General features: G+C 35.2%; 1 protein-coding gene across 3 annotated transcripts in view; it reads left to right on the forward strand.

Annotated features, from left to right (window-relative positions):
* Positions 1-13,848, forward strand: part of PAPOLA (poly(A) polymerase alpha) — a 49,039-nt gene extending 35,191 nt beyond the window's left edge. For 2 of the 3 annotated variants that reach the window (XM_009280817.1, XM_009280819.1), the window contains 7 exons: positions 2,398-2,519; positions 4,189-4,331; positions 5,672-5,772; positions 7,108-7,328; positions 7,736-7,801; positions 9,443-9,514; positions 11,688-13,848. In XM_009280817.1, coding sequence (XP_009279092.1) covers positions 2,398-2,519; positions 4,189-4,331; positions 5,672-5,772; positions 7,108-7,328; positions 7,736-7,801; positions 9,443-9,514; positions 11,688-11,783 — 821 coding nt within the window. In that variant the 3' untranslated portion in view covers positions 11,784-13,848. The remainder of the gene's footprint in view (positions 1-2,397; positions 2,520-4,188; positions 4,332-5,671; positions 5,773-7,107; positions 7,329-7,735; positions 7,802-9,442; positions 9,515-11,687) is intronic. The other variant, XM_009280818.2, reaches the window with a different exon arrangement.
* Positions 13,849-17,663: the final 3,815 nt, after the last annotated feature.

Here is a 17,663-nt window from a genome sequence, read left to right on the forward strand (position 1 = left end):
TATAGTTTATATATTTTTATTGGTGAAACTGAACTTATCAGTGGATTAAAGCTGAGTATCTAGTAGACTCTAGAACAAAATGCCTCTTATTCCATGGCATTTCATACTAGCTAGTTGGTTCAGTAACTTTTACTTTCACACCCAATGCTCAGTGCAAGAAGCCTTTTTGACTATTTCAGATTTGTTTACTTTTTGATTCATGAAAATAATTTACAACACGCATAAGAAATCTGTAAGCAAAGAATTGGTAACAGCTGGAGAGTGTGACTGTCCAGAATGTAAGACTAAGAAAGGAACACTACCTTTGATAGGCTTATCTAATAAATTTGCAATATCTTTTTTTTAAACAAATGACAGTTAAGGCTCAAGTATTACATGTTTACAGAGTTAAAGGAATAGGTTCAAGTGCTACCTAATGCAACCCTGGTCTCTGGATTTCTAAGACTCAGTAAGGAAGTGAGGAAATTGTACACCCTCCACCTCCCCCCCCATCCCCCCAGTGTGGGTGTATGAGTGAATATAATATAAATATACATATATATATATTTTTAAGTAAATCATACCAAGGTTTGAAAGTTCTTTATTGTCATATATAGCTGCAGTGGGGGGCTGTGTGTGTGCGCATATATAATCTCTGCCTTTTTCAGTCAAAGGGATTTTTATTTTCGTGAGAGGTCAAATATTCCTTTTGATTGTAAGTGGTGAAGGTGAAGCTATAGACATATCATCCTAATTTTTGAGAATTTAGAAAAGGCATAATAGCTTGGCTGCTGCTTTGAAGGAGTGAAGGAATCTATGAATTACAATTTCTCAGGTCTTTTATTGTTTATAAACAAATATTTCAATAGTGTACTTGTCAGAGATTTTTGGTATGAAAATACTAAAACTTGCACTTATGATTTTGAATTATTTACTTGCAATACATTCAAATCTGAAATTTGTCTAAATCTATGCAATTTTAAATGAAGTAGCATTTCATCAAAATCATTGTAGACTATGATGCATAGTTCTCTGTTCAATTTGTAAATACACTTCCAAAGGTAATCAACTAGCAAACAATTTCTGTTTGTGTGTTGGGCGTTTCTTTTGTCATCTCAAGTTAAGGTGGGTCTGTCTTCATTGTTTTTAATCCACCCCAAAAACTTCTGTTTGCCCTGTCTTTTGGAATAGATCTAAGATTTTATCAAACTACCGAAGCATTTTCAAAAATGAAATTAGGGAATAGTTTGCTTTTCAGTGGGAGCAGGGGGAGAAGGAGAGCCATGAAGAATGGGCTAGATTTTGCTTGTATTGAAACTTTGGTAAGACCTAATGTCAGGAATATGGAATGCTTTAACTGTGTCTGGCTTTCCTGAGCTCGCCCCTACCTTAACTGTAACTTGTATAATCTTTACACAGAGGCTTTATGAGCTGCTTCTTCAATACCAAGAATTAGTGTAGTAGGCTCTTTAATATGCGCTATTCATTGAGCTCTTTGTGTATCTGTCTCTTAACAGCTTTTTAATTACACGTTCACAGCTTATTCAATGAGATTCCTTAACGTTTGTAGAATAGACAGTCAATAAGGGAGATGTCTCTTAAGTTTTTGTATTTAAGATCTACAGAACATTTTTTTTTTTTATTCATACGTCTGCTGCAGCTTTGTTCAACATTGTATAGAAAGTCGGTGTGAAAGAACAACAAATTTTTCATTTTTGCCTGGCTTTACGTGAACCCAAGATGTTGGGTTGCAGTGTAGTTCCTTTACTAGCACTAACCATGTTGACTCATCAGAAGTAAATGTTCTGAGGTGAAGAGAAATAGCTTATTATACTATATGTAATTAAAAAAAAAAAAACAACAAAGGAAACCAACCAAAAAAACCCAAAACACAGCAGAAGAAAACCAAACGTAAATCACTTCTGTATAAAAACATAGTGGTATCTGAGTTGCCAGAATAATTTGTAATATATTAGCTGGCACACAAGCATTCAAATCCCGAATTAGAACCCTTTTGTTGTAGGAGCTCCATAAATAAAAGCTGAATCAACTATTAATAAAATAGTTTTATGTAAATACTGTAATTCTTATGAGGAAATTTTATTTCTATCTTTAGTCCCTTTGAGATGAAATGAAGAATTCACTTCAGAGCTATTACTGTTAAAACTTGTTAACAATATAGTTTAAAGAACTGCGTGCTTGCAAGATATTTTTCTTGGAAAACAGGTCACCTGTTTCCAAAGTAACATTTTAACATTTGTACTATCAGTGCTGGCATAGTAGGCAGTTCACTTTTTTCCTCCTATGCTTGTTCTTGAGGGTAATAAATCTTCTGAAATGCCAGTTGTTTCTGCCTGCCCAAGTAAGTGGACTTTGCAAAATGCTTCTATATGTCTTAATGTTATTCTAATTGTGTAGTTTATAGGCAAGCAATAAACAGCAAGATGTTTGAGATGGATATGAAGATTGCTGCAAGGCATGTGAAACGTAAGCAACTTCACCAACTGCTACCTAATCACGTGCTTCAGAAAAAGAAAAAGGTAAACTTGACTAATATTTGAGAGCAATAAAAATGCCATTGAGAAATGATTCCTCAGCTTTTTAGATTTACTAATCAAAGAACTAAAATCACATTTTGAAAGCTTAGTTTTACCTGTATAAGCTATGTGATCTTATTTGACTGTAGAAATATTACTAGATGCACTAAATGTAATACTAGATTTCCCAGAACATCAACAACATGGGTAGTATCTTCAGGTCTAGCTGAAATACTGTATTTTGTTGGCCTTCCTAAACTAAACAGATTTAAAACAGTGTAATAATAAGGTTTTAAAGCCCTCTTGCTGTTTCAACATGCAGGTCACGTAAAGGAAGCATCTGTAACAATGCCAATAGAACAATCAGTCAAGCAATTCTTGCTATCTCCAGCTTTTTTCTCTTAAGTTGTTATTACTTAAATTTTCCTGAAGGTCTTCTAAATGTAAAATTGCAAGTCATCAGATAGAAGCAGAGTAGAATGTTGAACTTGTTGCTGCCTTTTTGTATCTAAGACAGTAGTTTGTTGCTGTAGCTGAGGTTGAATATTTTGAGGATAATTTGAAGGAAAGTATTCTTCGACCTGCAACTTGGCAGCTTTTGGTATTGTATGCTCTTTTAATTAAGAGTAAAAGATTTAAATGACAGTTTTGACATCAGAAAGTTGCCCATTGCCTAGCCAGGGTTATTTTCTCCCTCAATGTATAGTTTACCTGTGTGGCCATAAATGAGAATGGTAGCAGAATTTTTAATTAAGCTGTTGTGTTGGATGTGATTTACTTTTGGTGGAGGCAGGAAGAACGGGGTGGAACATTGAATTTAACAATTTAGTCTGTATTTAAAAATTCCTGCTTCTTTGTGTTAGCTTAATCTGAGAGCAATACAGGTTAGCTTTTTTTTGTGAATAGATGAACCACTGTTATATACTCTGTTTCAGGTATACCTGAATAACATACTTTATTACTATAGCTGTTTTATATTAACTGCTTTTTTTAAAGAATAGGAAATCTTGTATTAAAACGAAGTGTAAATCTGTTTGTAATACGTTTCAGAGGACAATCTAAGTATTAAGCAGTGCATCTCTTTAAGTAGTACTATGTCAGAGGAGGGTTTTTCTTCTCCACTAACTGTCTAAGTTCAAATCAGTCTCTAAATTCTTTGTATTAATTGTGGGTTCGGTGTACATCAGTATTACTTTCAAGTTAATGAAAACAGTATCTATAAGCCCACAAAAACAAAGAAACTTGAAATAAAGCTGAAAATACAATCACTAAATGTAGTAACAGGTTATCTTGTGTTTTTGAACTTCATTGGTTCAGACAAATCTGTACCTGAATTGTGAATGTGAAAATGTAAATGCTTGTAGTGCCAGGATAGTGGATTATTTACATGTAAAAGGATTTGAAAATTGTCCATTTATATTTTTCAATGTTCCTGCTTTCAGTAGGAGCTTAAGTAAAAATGTACTGAAATTTGACTGCATTTAAGGCACACTTACATGCTTAGTTCATGGTGGAAGCTCATCACTGTTAAATCACCTCTCGTTTCTTTTTTCTTCGCAAATGTAACAGCTAACATTTTGCATAACTGAAATATTACATCATTTGAATCTTCGTTGACTTTTTAAGCCCTTAATAAGACTAATATAATTTTCCTTTGTCCTGTGGATTGCAGCATTCGACAGAAGGGATCAGGTTAACAGCTCTGAATGACAGCAGCCTAGACTTGTCTATGGACAGTGATAACAGCACATCTGTGCCTTCACCTACTAGTGCTATGAAGACGAGTCCATTGAACAGTTCTGGAAGTTCTCAGGGGTAATGAAGACTTTCAGTCTTGTTGCTGCTCTCTGTTCCTGAATTACTTGTGTTAAAAGCGTAGCAAATACCACATACATGAGATACTACAGTTATCAAGGTGTAAATGTTCCAAATTGGAGCTTGTAGACATTCTTATTTCCAGTTTGAGCACTAGAGCAGGGCTAAACTTGGGGGATAAGGGAGCATGGCATTGGACTTCAGATGAGGAATTATAAAGTTGGGTAAAGGTGCTTAGAAGAACAAGGTGGGCAGTGCAGTAGGAGGCTGTGAGAGGTAGTGAGCAGGAAATTGAGGTGTGAGAGTGAGCAAGAGTCATGTGAGTTTTGGATCAAAATGTGAGACAGCAGAGAAGTTCAGGCTTTCTGTCTGGGAAATCAGTAGTGCTACTGCTATTACTGATATCTATGCAAATTAAGCTTAGGAACATAATTTTCCATTGTATTTTCAAAGTGTACATATTAATGTTTATCTTAATCCTAACTTTCTGTATTAAGTCTTTTCCTATCTAAACTTAAATTTGTCCAAGTAAATGGGATTCTACCTTCTCTTCTTTCAAGAGTCTCACGTTTGCCTGTTTGATACACAGAAGTTAACATCAATCTCCTACAATTGTGCAGTATTAGATGTATATTATAGGATATTGTGTAGAATAAAATACTTAAGTTCACTAAAATTATTCCTTTTGACAAGTGCTCTTTTAGTTAGTTGTCTTTGGTAAATGATTTTTCAATAGTTGATGCCACTGACCATGCTATTAAAACAAGTCTGATATCTAGGATGTCACACTTGAAGTGGAAATTGCCCTGTGTTGATTTTTAGACACATACTGCTTCCCTATTTCTTGAAAACGAAAAAACAATTTTTTTGTCATGTGAAATCCCAGGCCTTTGCCTGGGAAGCTTTCAGGAAGACTGAAATCATAGTCATAATGGTGTGTGTAGATTGAAAACAAACTTTCTGTTCTAGTTCTTCCACACTGGTTTTGTTCCATCCTTCAGGAAAATAGTTGCTACATTTTCCCCTGCACCTAATTTGGGCACACATTGCCTTAATTTTTGCCTCTTTTTAATGCAACTTCTTACTGGTCTAAAAAACTGTCTCTGAAATGATTCAGATTAAATATTTGAAATAGCTTCCATTGCTCAAGTTTGATAGTAGATTGCCAATGCTCATTTCTGTCTTCCTACTGTGACATAGTATTATAAGTTCTGCTCTGTAATGTAGGTAAAATACTATCAGCTATGGTTACTGGCCATGCATATTGTGTGATGTAAGGTGGATCATATAGCACCATAGCTTTACTAATGTTTGGCATTTGGTCATTTTTCTATTTTTAGCAGAAGCAGTCCTGCGCCAGCTGTAACAGCAGCATCTGTGACCAACATACAGGCTTCTGAAGTCACTGTGCCACAACTAAATTCCAGTGAAAGCTCAGGGGGTAAGGAAAATAGCATAGTATACTGTTTTTATTGATTTTTTTTTTTTTTTTTTTTTTTTTTTTTGGTAACGTTTATAAAGCTGTGTTTCTTCCAGTTTTGAGGTCTTTACTTAACACAGGCTGTAACATGTTCTCCTTGATATACAGATTTAGCTAACTTCTTTAGGACTCAGGAAATCATGGCAGAATATTTTGTGCCTTGTTGTTGTTTATTCTTTTATTCTTAGGGATTTATATTTGCGATTCACAATAGCAATAGATTGCCGATGACCTGATGCAGGTCTGTAGTTCAGTTGGTCAAATGAGGAAAAACTGTCTAAAGCTGGAAGAGCAATTTTTGTGTTTATTTTTAATCCGTTTTGTAGTTAAACCCAAGAGGTGGTTCTGTACTGTCTGTAATCCATGCTCCCGTGTTCCTGCTCCTTGTGCTTTCATGAAATTGATTCTAGGAGTGAAAAAGACTCAGATGTAAGCGGAACATATGCTCCTTACTGACATCTTTTCAAATATGTCCCATTGTGTGTGCTGACTTTATCCACCATATTTTCTACGAGAAAAAGTATGCTTCACTTACTACTTAAAAAAAAAAAAAAAAAATTAAAAAAAGAATTGACTTCTAGTGAAAGAACAAAGGCATCAGAAGTTGTTCATTCTTGTATTTTGGTTAATCAAAAGCAGTCACCTGACAGTTATTAATGAAAAATTTCCTCAGCATAATTTTTCTCATCCTGGAGCATCTCCCTATGTGCACTTACTGGTTTGAGGTCAGCAATTGATGAGGTAGAGCTTTGTCATACGGAGCATTTTTATGGAATGTCAGATCTTTATCTGATGCTCTATGATGACTTCATATCTGCCATTGTGTACTCCAAGCCTGAGAAATGATAAGCTTCATGTTTGAGTGACAAAGGGAGTATCAGATTGCTCTTGAATTTGATTTAAGGCAGTCTTTGGCAATGCATATATATGGCTGAGTCCAGAAACAGTAAAACTTCTTTGGGTACCAAGAATAATATAGCTATATTAGCACAGAGCTCTGTCTGGGCTAGTATACCCTGCTGTTAAGCAGGGTTAATTAGACCAAGCAGGGTGTCACTGCCATGGCTACCCTGTATCTGGTACAGGAATTCTCTCTCAGAATGAGCTTGAAACTTAACTGTGCTGTGTATGCACACCTGCCATTCCAAATGTGATGCTTATACCACTAACTGTACCACTTCCTTGATGCCTGCTTGATACCAGTGGTTTTGAATAGAGACCAAAAATACCAGTGATTGCACTGAAATGGTTGTGTCAACTCATCTTGTTGAAGATTTGTAAATTATTTATCCATAGGTACTTCAAATGAAAGCATTCCTCAAACTGCCACACAACCAGCCATTTCTCCACCACCAAAGCCTACCATCTCTAGAATTGCTTCCTCAGCGTATCTATTAAATCCATCACCAAGAACTTCAGGAAATGTTGCAACAAAAATGCCTAGCCCTGTCACAGCAGTGAAAAGGACATCTTCTCCACATAAAGAAGAGTCTCCCAAGAAAATGAAAATTGAAGAGGTATTTGAGATTTTGAGATCATACCCCAGCAATGTCCAAAACTTTGAATATTCATTTCAGCTGCAGAGTGCTGATTCTCATATTCCAAGTTTCAAGTATTTTGTTAAATGGGGTGTATATTTAGTATTCTGATTGAATTGCTGCTTTATGTATTCAGCTTGCTTAGGTGTTAGTGGGTTTTGGGTTTTTTTATTATGCTGATATTCATCACGTGACACATGTACTGTGTTAGCACAAATGCTTAGATTCTAAATTCTTGTCTTAAAAGCAATTTTTTTGTTAGAGTATAACTTATTAAGTCTTAGAACTAACTCTGTCTTCAAAAACACTTTACGACTTTATTTTCTTGGGTTTTTTAAATATGTTTCTATGCTTTTTAATAGTTTCTGGGTTTGTTTGCCTTTCAGCAGGATGAAATAAGTGAAGATACTAGCTGTATAGATTTGAATGAGCATGAAAAAATGGAAACTAAGGTATCTATGCCTAGACCGTACAATTTTGTATATATTAATCGGGACTCTTCCTTGTGAAAATTACTGTGTTTCCCTCTAGGAATGACTGAGAGTGCTTGTAGATATAGTATAGACTCTCCAGTAAAGATACCAAAATGATATGTTATTTTTCAATGTACCTGTCAATATTAATGAATTGCAGTACATTACCTGCTGCCGGGCTAAGCTGAGCCTGAATCCGTGGTCACATAGGACAGTGATTTCTTTGCTGGTCATTCACACAGTATTATGCATTGCGAAAAAATTGATGATGATATTTAAATTTGTTAAATCAGGTCAGGGATGTGTCTATATGCCTTGCTTTGCATCCCAAACTCAATGTATGTTACTTAGTGAAAGAACAGTTGTCCTGTGTATTCCATTGGGATTTTTGCATGTTGGGCTGAGAATCCCGAAGCCAGGTGCTACCTTGTTCACTTTTTAGATTAAAAAAATTTCAAATTATGGTAAATAAATCTTTTCTGATAGTGAAATTATTGTATGAAGTTACAGCATACCTTTTGGGGACTTCCAGAGATTCAAGCGTGCCCCTTCAGTATCTTGTAATTTAGCAGACAGTTTTTCTACTTATTGGTGAACAGAAAGAGTGACAGTCTGTCTTTAGCCTTACGATAGCAGCTCTCCACTTGGACGTATACAGTTTTTATAGGGCATGTTCTGTTGTCTTTGGAATACTCTGGAAAATATGCCGAGAAATTAAAATATCTATTAAAATGTTTAAGTGCTTTAGTTTATAGTTTCCACACCCTTAAGTGAGGAATTGTATCTTGTTACATAGTCACCTTGAAATCTCTTTGAACTCAAGACAGGTGAAGGCAGAAATGCATGTAAGCATTTAATCCTAACATTGAAAATAGATCCTCTGGATACAGATCATTATAAAAGACATAGGTAATCCTGTTAGCTTTTATTGTCAGTCTCTCTAAGTCTTACCTCCTTAATACGCATGAAAGGAAATGGAGGAATGAACGTCTTTAATTACCATAAACATAGGTTTTTCTCCATTGAAATGCATGCCTTTTTGTTAGGGTATGGTTTACTAAATGCTACAATTTTAACTAACAGGCTGTTTTCATTAAAATGAGAATGCGCCACTGTCCTGCTTTAGCCATGCAGTCCCACTATTTTACCTGAAAAACTGGCTCTGATATTCATCTGTTCATCCAGAAAGCTGATTCAACCCATTAAAGTAGCAGGAAAACTTTTCTGGCAGAATGGTGAAAGGAGTGGAAAAGCAGTTGAATTTGCAACAAATTCAGTAGCTTTTCACATGGTCTTCCTTGATACTACACTTTTTGTCTTTAATGAGTTGAATGACATGTAATGGCTTCCTATAGGATTCTGTATAAAAGGCGTTAAGTGGTGAAACAAGTGACGACTGAGAAGTGATGTAGCTTGTGTGGCTGTCAAATTCCTGATCAGCAAAACATTCTCTAGTGTGGTGATTTCTGTATTATAAAAGGATGGGTATCAATGCAGGAAGTACTGATACTTGCCTTTTTTCTTTCGCTGTATATGCACAACTTAAGGCAATGGAGTTCTGTATAAATAGCTTTTATAATCGGAAGCGGTGTAACTGTGTTGATGCTTTTGGTTTTTTAGGAGCAACTTGAGACAGAAGTGAATGTTAATTCTCAAACAGAAACTCTTCAGACAACTCTGCAAGCTCCTCAGGTACTGTTTTTAAAAACAACGCCTCTCTGTGTGTGTGCGTGCTAATCTGTGGTGAAAACATTGAAATTAAAATGAGTCCAGATGTTAAAAATAAATGTGTAATTTTAAATATAAATCCATTGTATGGAAAGCTGCTTGTTGTTACTGTCACAATTTTTGTGTTTTAGATGGTCATTGATCTTATTGAATGTGCATTGTAGCTAAACATGTATGGCTTGCCATACAAACTGACCGAAGCTGGATTCGCTCTTCTGAATTGTGCCTTCAAAGTAAGGGGCTCAGTTTATTCCTTTGTGCTTTGCACATCACAGAATAATCTTTCTAACAAGGAAACAAATGCTTTAAGTAGCTGCTGCTCAAAGATACCCTCATAGAGGTTGAGAATGTCTGAAATGTAACTTCAGATTCTGATATTTGGTATGAGAGAGAGAGAAGTTGTAACCTTATAATTCATTAGCCAGCTGTGTTGCTTCACTGCGGGTCTTATAAATGTAAGGAGCATTGGAACAATAGACACTAAGTTAAGAATTCTGTAGCATTCACTTAAATTTTTTGTTCCTAAAATTGTAACAACTTTTATAGAACACATCTTTGTCTTTACTAGCTTTTTTAAGCTTCTCTTAGTGCTCTACTGATTAAAGTTTCACTATCACAAAGCATTTTATGCACACTTTACTTATTACAAGACGTGTAGTAAATGTATTGGTTGAAAATGGAGATATGTTGCAATAGTATTAATGGTATTTGTTATCGGACTTTTTGAACTATATGAGCAGTACTGAATAAAAGTACCAAAATTGTTTGGCAAAACCTCTAGATGTTACATGGGTACTTTAAACTGCTTCAGGGAAATTTTCAGAGTATTTAGTACGCCAAGTTTATTTCACCTGTTGTGGAGGGATGATTATATAAAGCTTTGTAGCTTTTACGAATTGAGTAGTTGTTACTTTAGCAAAAGTAATCTGGAAACTGCAAAAGGATGGTGGGCCTCTTCTGTCATTTTTCAGTATTCTTGTTGGCTTTGTTTAAAACGCTGGTCATGGTGCAGAAAATAGAAACATGTTAAACCGCAGATCAGCACCAGCCAGAGTGGGCGGTACTAGGGGCAGGGGGGAGGTGGGAGGTCAAAGCTATTTTGTCCTGAGTCCTTGTTGCATTGTGCTTTGCTACCCTATCAGTCAGCGTTAACTTGGTTGATTTCTTTTTGATAAAACAACAATTAAGAGCAGTCATTTTAATGCAGTTTTTCCCATGTATCAAATGTACCTTATATTAATTCTGAATGTTTATAACATAAGAAAACATCTTCTGATAAACCATGGGAAGTAATGCATAGTAACTGGGTTATTGTGATGTCAAATAATCTGCTCAAGCAGAAGATAAATACTTCAAAATAAAAAAAAAAAAACAAAAAACAAAAAAACACCAATAGAGGCTTGTTAAGCACATGAGAAATTAATGAATCACACGGAACCTTGAGAGTTTCTTTTCTGTGTTTTCCTTTATTTGGCTTTAGATACAATTTTGCTGACTGGGATTTAAGTCTTTTAAGTGAGAAGAAAGTGTTTGGATTATTTTCAAGGTGAAATACTTAACGCAGTCACATAGCACTGTTTTAGAGTTCATCATAAGTTTTCCATGTAAATCTAAACCATTATGAAAAGTTGGAAATATGGCTGTAAAGCGCTTTTAAACAATCTGAAATATAAATGTGTGAAGATACGTATTGCACTGGGGACAGTTCTTCTTCATTCATCTGTAGGGGGCTGAGGCTTAACACTGAATTGTTCAAAGGAATTTTTAAATACTGAACATGTAGATTAGATAGTAGATGTCACCGATCAAGCACCCTTATTATGTGGATATTATGTTTTATTATAATACAAGTTATTAGTAAGCCTAGCTTTATCTGCAGCACTTCCTAATTTCTTGCAGTTGTCGAAAAAGGAAATGCATAGTATGAAAGAGACTTTTATGCAAATTTTCCTTGATAATGACTGTGTAGGCAAAGGAAATATCTGCTTCTATATTTATAATTTGTAACTATCCTTGCTATATTCTTAAAAACTCTTCTAAAGATCTTGCTTTTGAAAGTTAGTGCCAATTACTACAATATTTTTCTTTTGCTGTTTACAAAGTTAAAATACAACCAAACTTCTTCTTTTCTTTTCAGAAAACACCCAGTACAGACCTTTCAGATATCCCTGCTCTCCCTGCAAATCCTATTCCTGTTATCAAGAATTCAATAAAATTGAGATTGAACCGGTAAAAACAACCTCAGGGGTCCATAAACAGTATCAGCCAACTCAACCTGTTGTCTTCTAATGCTAAAAAAAAAAAGGAGAACGGAGGGTGCAAGACTAGAACATGATCGCAAATGGATTTAGGTATATTTTGTGCACTTCCCTTTCTGGGCTAAAATCACCACTTGATTGGAAGTCCAGGTTAGTATGTGAAGCCAGGAGTACAATTAATGTGTTAGCAACAGTTGCATTAAATATTTCGAAGGATTACTGCCTTTAAAAACATGAACACTATTTGTAGCCATATTTGACATTCTGATTGAATTTGTTTGATGCATTGTTTCAAAATTGAGATAAAACTGGCATAAGAATCCCTTAAATGCACTTTTATGTACTTTTTTTATTGGAGTATGACTAACTTTAGATCTTCAGCTGATACACTTTTGTTTTATTGAAGAATCTCTTCAATAGTAGTAATCTGCAAATTGGATGACATTCTATGATATACTGTACATTGAAAACAAAGTGTATAGTATATCTAGTTCAACTGCCATCAAGCAGCAGTAAGCCTTTAAAATGAAATGTCAAATCTTGAGGTTATAAGACATATGTTGAGGAAGTAACTGGGAAGTTTTGGTATTGGTGGGACATGATTAAGATGTGGTCTACTTTTATTTATAGGATTGTTTTAAGGTGCATACAGATCAGCAGTCAAACAGCAAATAAACTTTCCTTTGAGCTAATCAAACTCCTTATTCCCTTTTTGATCCTTTTATTTCTTGGGAAAAGCTTTTGCGTTTAATGTTGCGGGGGGGTTTTGCAGCTTGTATGCACCATATAGGACAATAGTTATTTATACAAAATAAAAACAAGCCAGACCCTCATTTGGGTTTCCCTCCCGCCCCTTACCTAATCATAAGACCTTGTGGCCTGTAGGCACAAATTCAAAATTTTGTCCCATGACTAAAGTGTTTAAGTAAATATTGCGTGCCTGTGAAATATAACACCTGTCTTGATGGCCTTTGAATCACTAAATATAAGATGATTTTTGTACACTCCACAAAAGTCCTGTATGCATTAAAAAGCTTCAAATTTTAAATGAAGGCAAAAAGATTTTTCCCTAAGAATTTTAACCTTTTTATTTTTAGATGGCTCATCAGAAATAGTTTTACATACTGAACAACATTGAATTTTTAAAAATCATATTTCTAGTAAGCACTTGACATCTAGTAAGCTCTCTTACTCCTATTTTTTGTTCTTGTAGTCCTATCAACAAAGATAAGTAACAACTTTTTCTTTTGAAAGAACTGAATCTCTCATGGCAAACAGCAGTATTTGAGGAACATGAGGGATGCCAACAGTAATACCAGATGTAGATAACAAACTTCATGTTACTATTACTTAAGTCTGAAATATGTGGGATGTCAAATCATACTTCCCATACTTTGATTAGCATGTTTTATGAACTCCCTCTCCCATTGTGCTCCATCCTATTACACGTGCATCTTTCATGTTAAAATTAAATTACTTACACTCTTCCCCTTATCCTTCTAAATTAATTCTCCAAAGTCAGAGTGTAGCTTATCTTTTACTTAGGCTGTGCAGTAACTGAAGGGTTTTTTTTGCCATTTGTCTAAGATGTCTAGTATACAATATTTCTCTTTTCCTTGCCCTGTGCAGCCTGCTGTCGTCCACCCCCCAAAGAAGGTTATATTAACAGTTGAAGTGTACAAGGTGTCTGTGTATTTTGTGTAGCTATGGAGTTTAGATCGAAATTGCCAGGCACAAATTTAGTCTTGTCATTTTGTTTACACCTCGGAAAATCTTTTTCATTTTATTAAACGTTTCATGTAACTGCACCCAAGTTTTGCCAAGCTGGAAACTTGGAACCTTTCTGTATAGTGACTTTTTAATTCTAGTTTTCATAACCTGGAGATCAGACTGTTGCTTTCGCATGATGTACGTAGTGTCTCATGACTGGAGTTTGCTTTGTTTTATAGTATCTGTACTCCTTGTATTTTTCAAGAGCTATTTTGTAAACAGATGATGTATTTCTCCATTGAAAACACAATAAAAAACAGCACAATCCCATAGTTGTCTCATTTTTCTGAATGTACAAAATTTATTTTACTCTCTTAATTCATACTTAGCTCTTAAAGTTTCTGCTAAGACAAAATGCAGTATGGCCTAAAGGAAATAGTACATAAATGAATGTTTGCTAAATAAGCATGATGTTAGATATAGGAAATGGAAGTAGCACTCAGCGGGATGTTGAGCTCTAGTCTGTTAAAGGGAAAGGTTGTGGATTGTGCGGTGGCTTGGTGGGGGCAGAGTTTATTGCCCAAAAAACCCCCCACCATTTTAAGAGCATCCATTCCTTGTCTCCTGCTTAGGAGTCCATCTCAAAATCTTTAAATTCTTAAAAGCTGACAAAACTAGAAGTCTGTGCATAAACAATTTGGGGCTATGCTATTTTCTTTAAAGGTTTGAACTCCATTTTTTAAAAACATTAGCTGTAACAGTTTTGGCATCTTACACTTGCTTTTCTCACAAGTGACTGTTTCTTATGTCAGCAGATGGCACTATTTCTCTTCTTGTCAAATAGTTTAAGCTTGCCCTGAAATAAAAGTGAAAATTGCAAGTAGCTGTGCATCACTTGATTGATCTTTGTATCAGCATGAGCCCAATCCTCCAAATGCTTGATGTGAGTAACTTTAAGTAGCCTCCTTTTGACTAAAATTTCTTAACTGCTAAAACCACTGATGATTATGGTCTTCATATTATAATTACCCTGCCTAAAACAATAAACCTTTGTGTTGTATATATTTTTCACAGCATGCAATTGCTTGTCTTGTTTAGAACAGATTCATCATCTTTATATCTTGACCACCCTGTCTCCCTTTCATCACAGCTGATGTTATTTATGGCTTTAATTCCTCTTTTATTTTCTCCGACCAATAAAAATCTCCTAGTAGATACACAAATTTCTGTTCAGTGTTTCTCAATCTACTAGCAATAGGCTTCAATAGGCTTGTTTTTTTGAGTTACCCATCATGAACCTCCAAAAGTACTGTGCACGGACTCATAAGGATCTGCAACCAAGAAGCTGCAAATTACTCATGTAGCCAAAATAATTAATATTACTAAGCCATGGTTCTAACAGATGGCTTTAGACATACTGATTTGAATCAGACATTTGAGTTGATGAGTTCTAGCTGAAGTTGTGCTTCCTTGCTGTAGGTAGTATGTGTGCATGCCATTTCTTAGTGCATTTCTTTTTTTTTTTTTTTTTAAAACTGCAAAATCTTTAAACTTGTAGCTACAAGTATATAGTAACTGAGTAGTAATGAGTATCAATTGATAGTAAATCTACCTTAATGAGAAAACCAATTTTAATCAACAATAAAAGTTAAAACTGAGTTCTTCAGCTTCTAGAATAACCAAAAATAATTCAGTATAGCAAGAACACGCTAGATATTACTGAGCCAGAATCTATACTTAAATGCAAGAAAAACTACTGTGGTAGTTACTGAGGAAGCAGAGTATGTTTATTTTCTCGTAATACATTTTTTTTTTTTAGGAAGCTGTGTGCATTTGTACAAAAGGCATTTTGCATGTTGAAGTGATCCTGGCATCCTTTATGTAACTTTATAAGCACACTAGTCAGGTAGCTTTGCTGTGCTTAATCTCTCTTCGGCATCATTGTTGCTGAACAATACTTAACAAAACTTTTGTCACTTAAAAATGTGCAAGTCTTGATAGTACACTCACGAATGTCTGTATACACGTTAGCTGAGTACTTGGTAGGTTCACTTTTTTTAGATTCAATGTTCGTATTGGAAAAACGTCAGTAATAAACCATTTTTAGTTTACTTCAATAATCTTAGTAGAATTAAGGATCTGTTCAATAGAAACAAAGCATCTTGGATTTGTTGATAGAGGCAGATGCAGTTTGTTACGTCTACAAAGTTCAAACTAATAATTTGAGATATCTACAAACATCAAACATCTGCTGCTATCATCACCAAAAGAATGCAAATTTTGATATCAAACTTCAGAGGGCATGTTTTATTATGAAAAAGTTAATACAATGAACCACTTCTGGATGTCCCATCTGCTTTTGGATATTTAAACTCTAATGGTTTTTTAATAAAGTTTAGGCATAGTTGTATTGTTCTGACTAAATTCTGGAATGCTATCTTTAGGTAACTTTTTTTTTATTCTTCCCACACTTAATGAATTGACCAGATCACAGTTCCTGTTCAGCATGTCTGTTTTTTTTAATGACCTCAGTATTTTTATGACCTCTGTATTCTAGTGGAATGTTGAAAATAAACTAAGAATGACAATGTCGTACACACTTTATTAAATTTTTACCTCATAAACTCTAAGGAAACTAAATTTAAAGAAAATCAAATGTAACAGCATACTAACGGTTGGGGAAAAAACCTGTTTAATGATATATGCAGATACTATTGAGCTTGGTTTTTGCAGTAAATTACTGTCTTTAAATAGGAGCCGGAATCCAGGCAAGTAATAGGAAAGGATAAAGAGGAAAATTGCTATTGATGTAAGGTGGTAAAAACTCCAACTTGTTGGGTAAGGAAGACTCCATTTACTTATTTAACTTAAGAAAATAGCCAATGCATTTAAACTGCCCCATAATAACTGTGGCCCACACAGATACTGGACAGCGTACAAGTGCAAATGTCTTTTTGTCTGTCTGTCTTGCGAGCTAGCACATCTACTTCATGAATGCATTTTATGTTTGTATTTTTAGAAGTAAATTTCCTCAATAGGGCTACTTAAGTAAATGTTTTACACGCTTAAAATCTACATATCAATTCAAACTTTTCAGTTCATCTAAGATTGTTTCTGTGACGTTTGCTTCAGTTAGGGTAATACGCTAACCTAAAGCAGATAAAATTATTGAAGTTGAATGGAATGTTAGGTCAGGTACCCTTCATTGATCGGGCATTTCAAATGGCATTAAAATAAAATGAGGGAGGGGGGAGAAATCCTTGACACTTGAGGAATAACTTCCCCCCTCCCCCACGTCTCCCCAATTAGAAGTTTGATTCTAAGTAAATATAACAAACATGATACTCCTTAAAACAGCGTGTAAGAGTTTTGTGCTACAGCTTCTGCTTTACTGAAACCTTGCCCTGTATGGTGTCTGATGCTGTGTGCCTTCCAGAAATCTGGCATGCGCATTGTCCTTGCTTGCGTTCTCAGTCTGCAGTGGAGCTGTTAATAAAGAGATTGATGATAAAGTTGTCGAAAAGAGACAGTTGGACAGGACTGCTCGCCATGAGTGACAGAGGGCATGCTCTTCCTTCACAGCCAAGAACGTTGCCCCCAGCAGAGAGCTGGCTATGCCTGGACGCTGTGCCAAGCCTGTTCCCTGCGTGGGGAGAGGAGTCTGCAGCTTATATGAAGGATTTCTATTAGACTTTTAGCCTGTGTTCTTAAAGTGTGATTTCCTTTATGTAGGAACGTCATGCAATTTTTTAAAAAGTATGGTCTCTTGAGAACAAATGCAGTTTCAACGGCAATATAAAGGCTAGAGTAGATAAGTTCTGAATTTTTTGTGAATGATCTGCTAGGACTTTTAAAATATTTCACAGTGCTCTGGTTCAATAAAGTGAAATAGAGATCCCTGGTTCTTAAAATTAACATTTTTTGCTTTTATGAGGAATTAGTTGTATACTCAATCTAGATACTAGGTTCTGTAGGAATCTCCCTGCCAAGATGTCATAAAATTGATTCAACTCAGTCACATGGTTAGAATAAGAGAAGCCCAGAATGATCATAGAATCATAGAATAGTTTGTGCCAGTGTTTCACCACTCTCGGCATAAAAAATCTCTTCCTAATATCTAGAATCTACCCTCTTTTAGCTTGCTT

Source organism: Aptenodytes forsteri, unplaced genomic scaffold, assembly GCF_000699145.1.
Source record: "Aptenodytes forsteri isolate BGI_AS27 unplaced genomic scaffold, ASM69914v1 Scaffold193, whole genome shotgun sequence".
NCBI lineage: Eukaryota > Metazoa > Chordata > Aves > Sphenisciformes > Spheniscidae > Aptenodytes > Aptenodytes forsteri.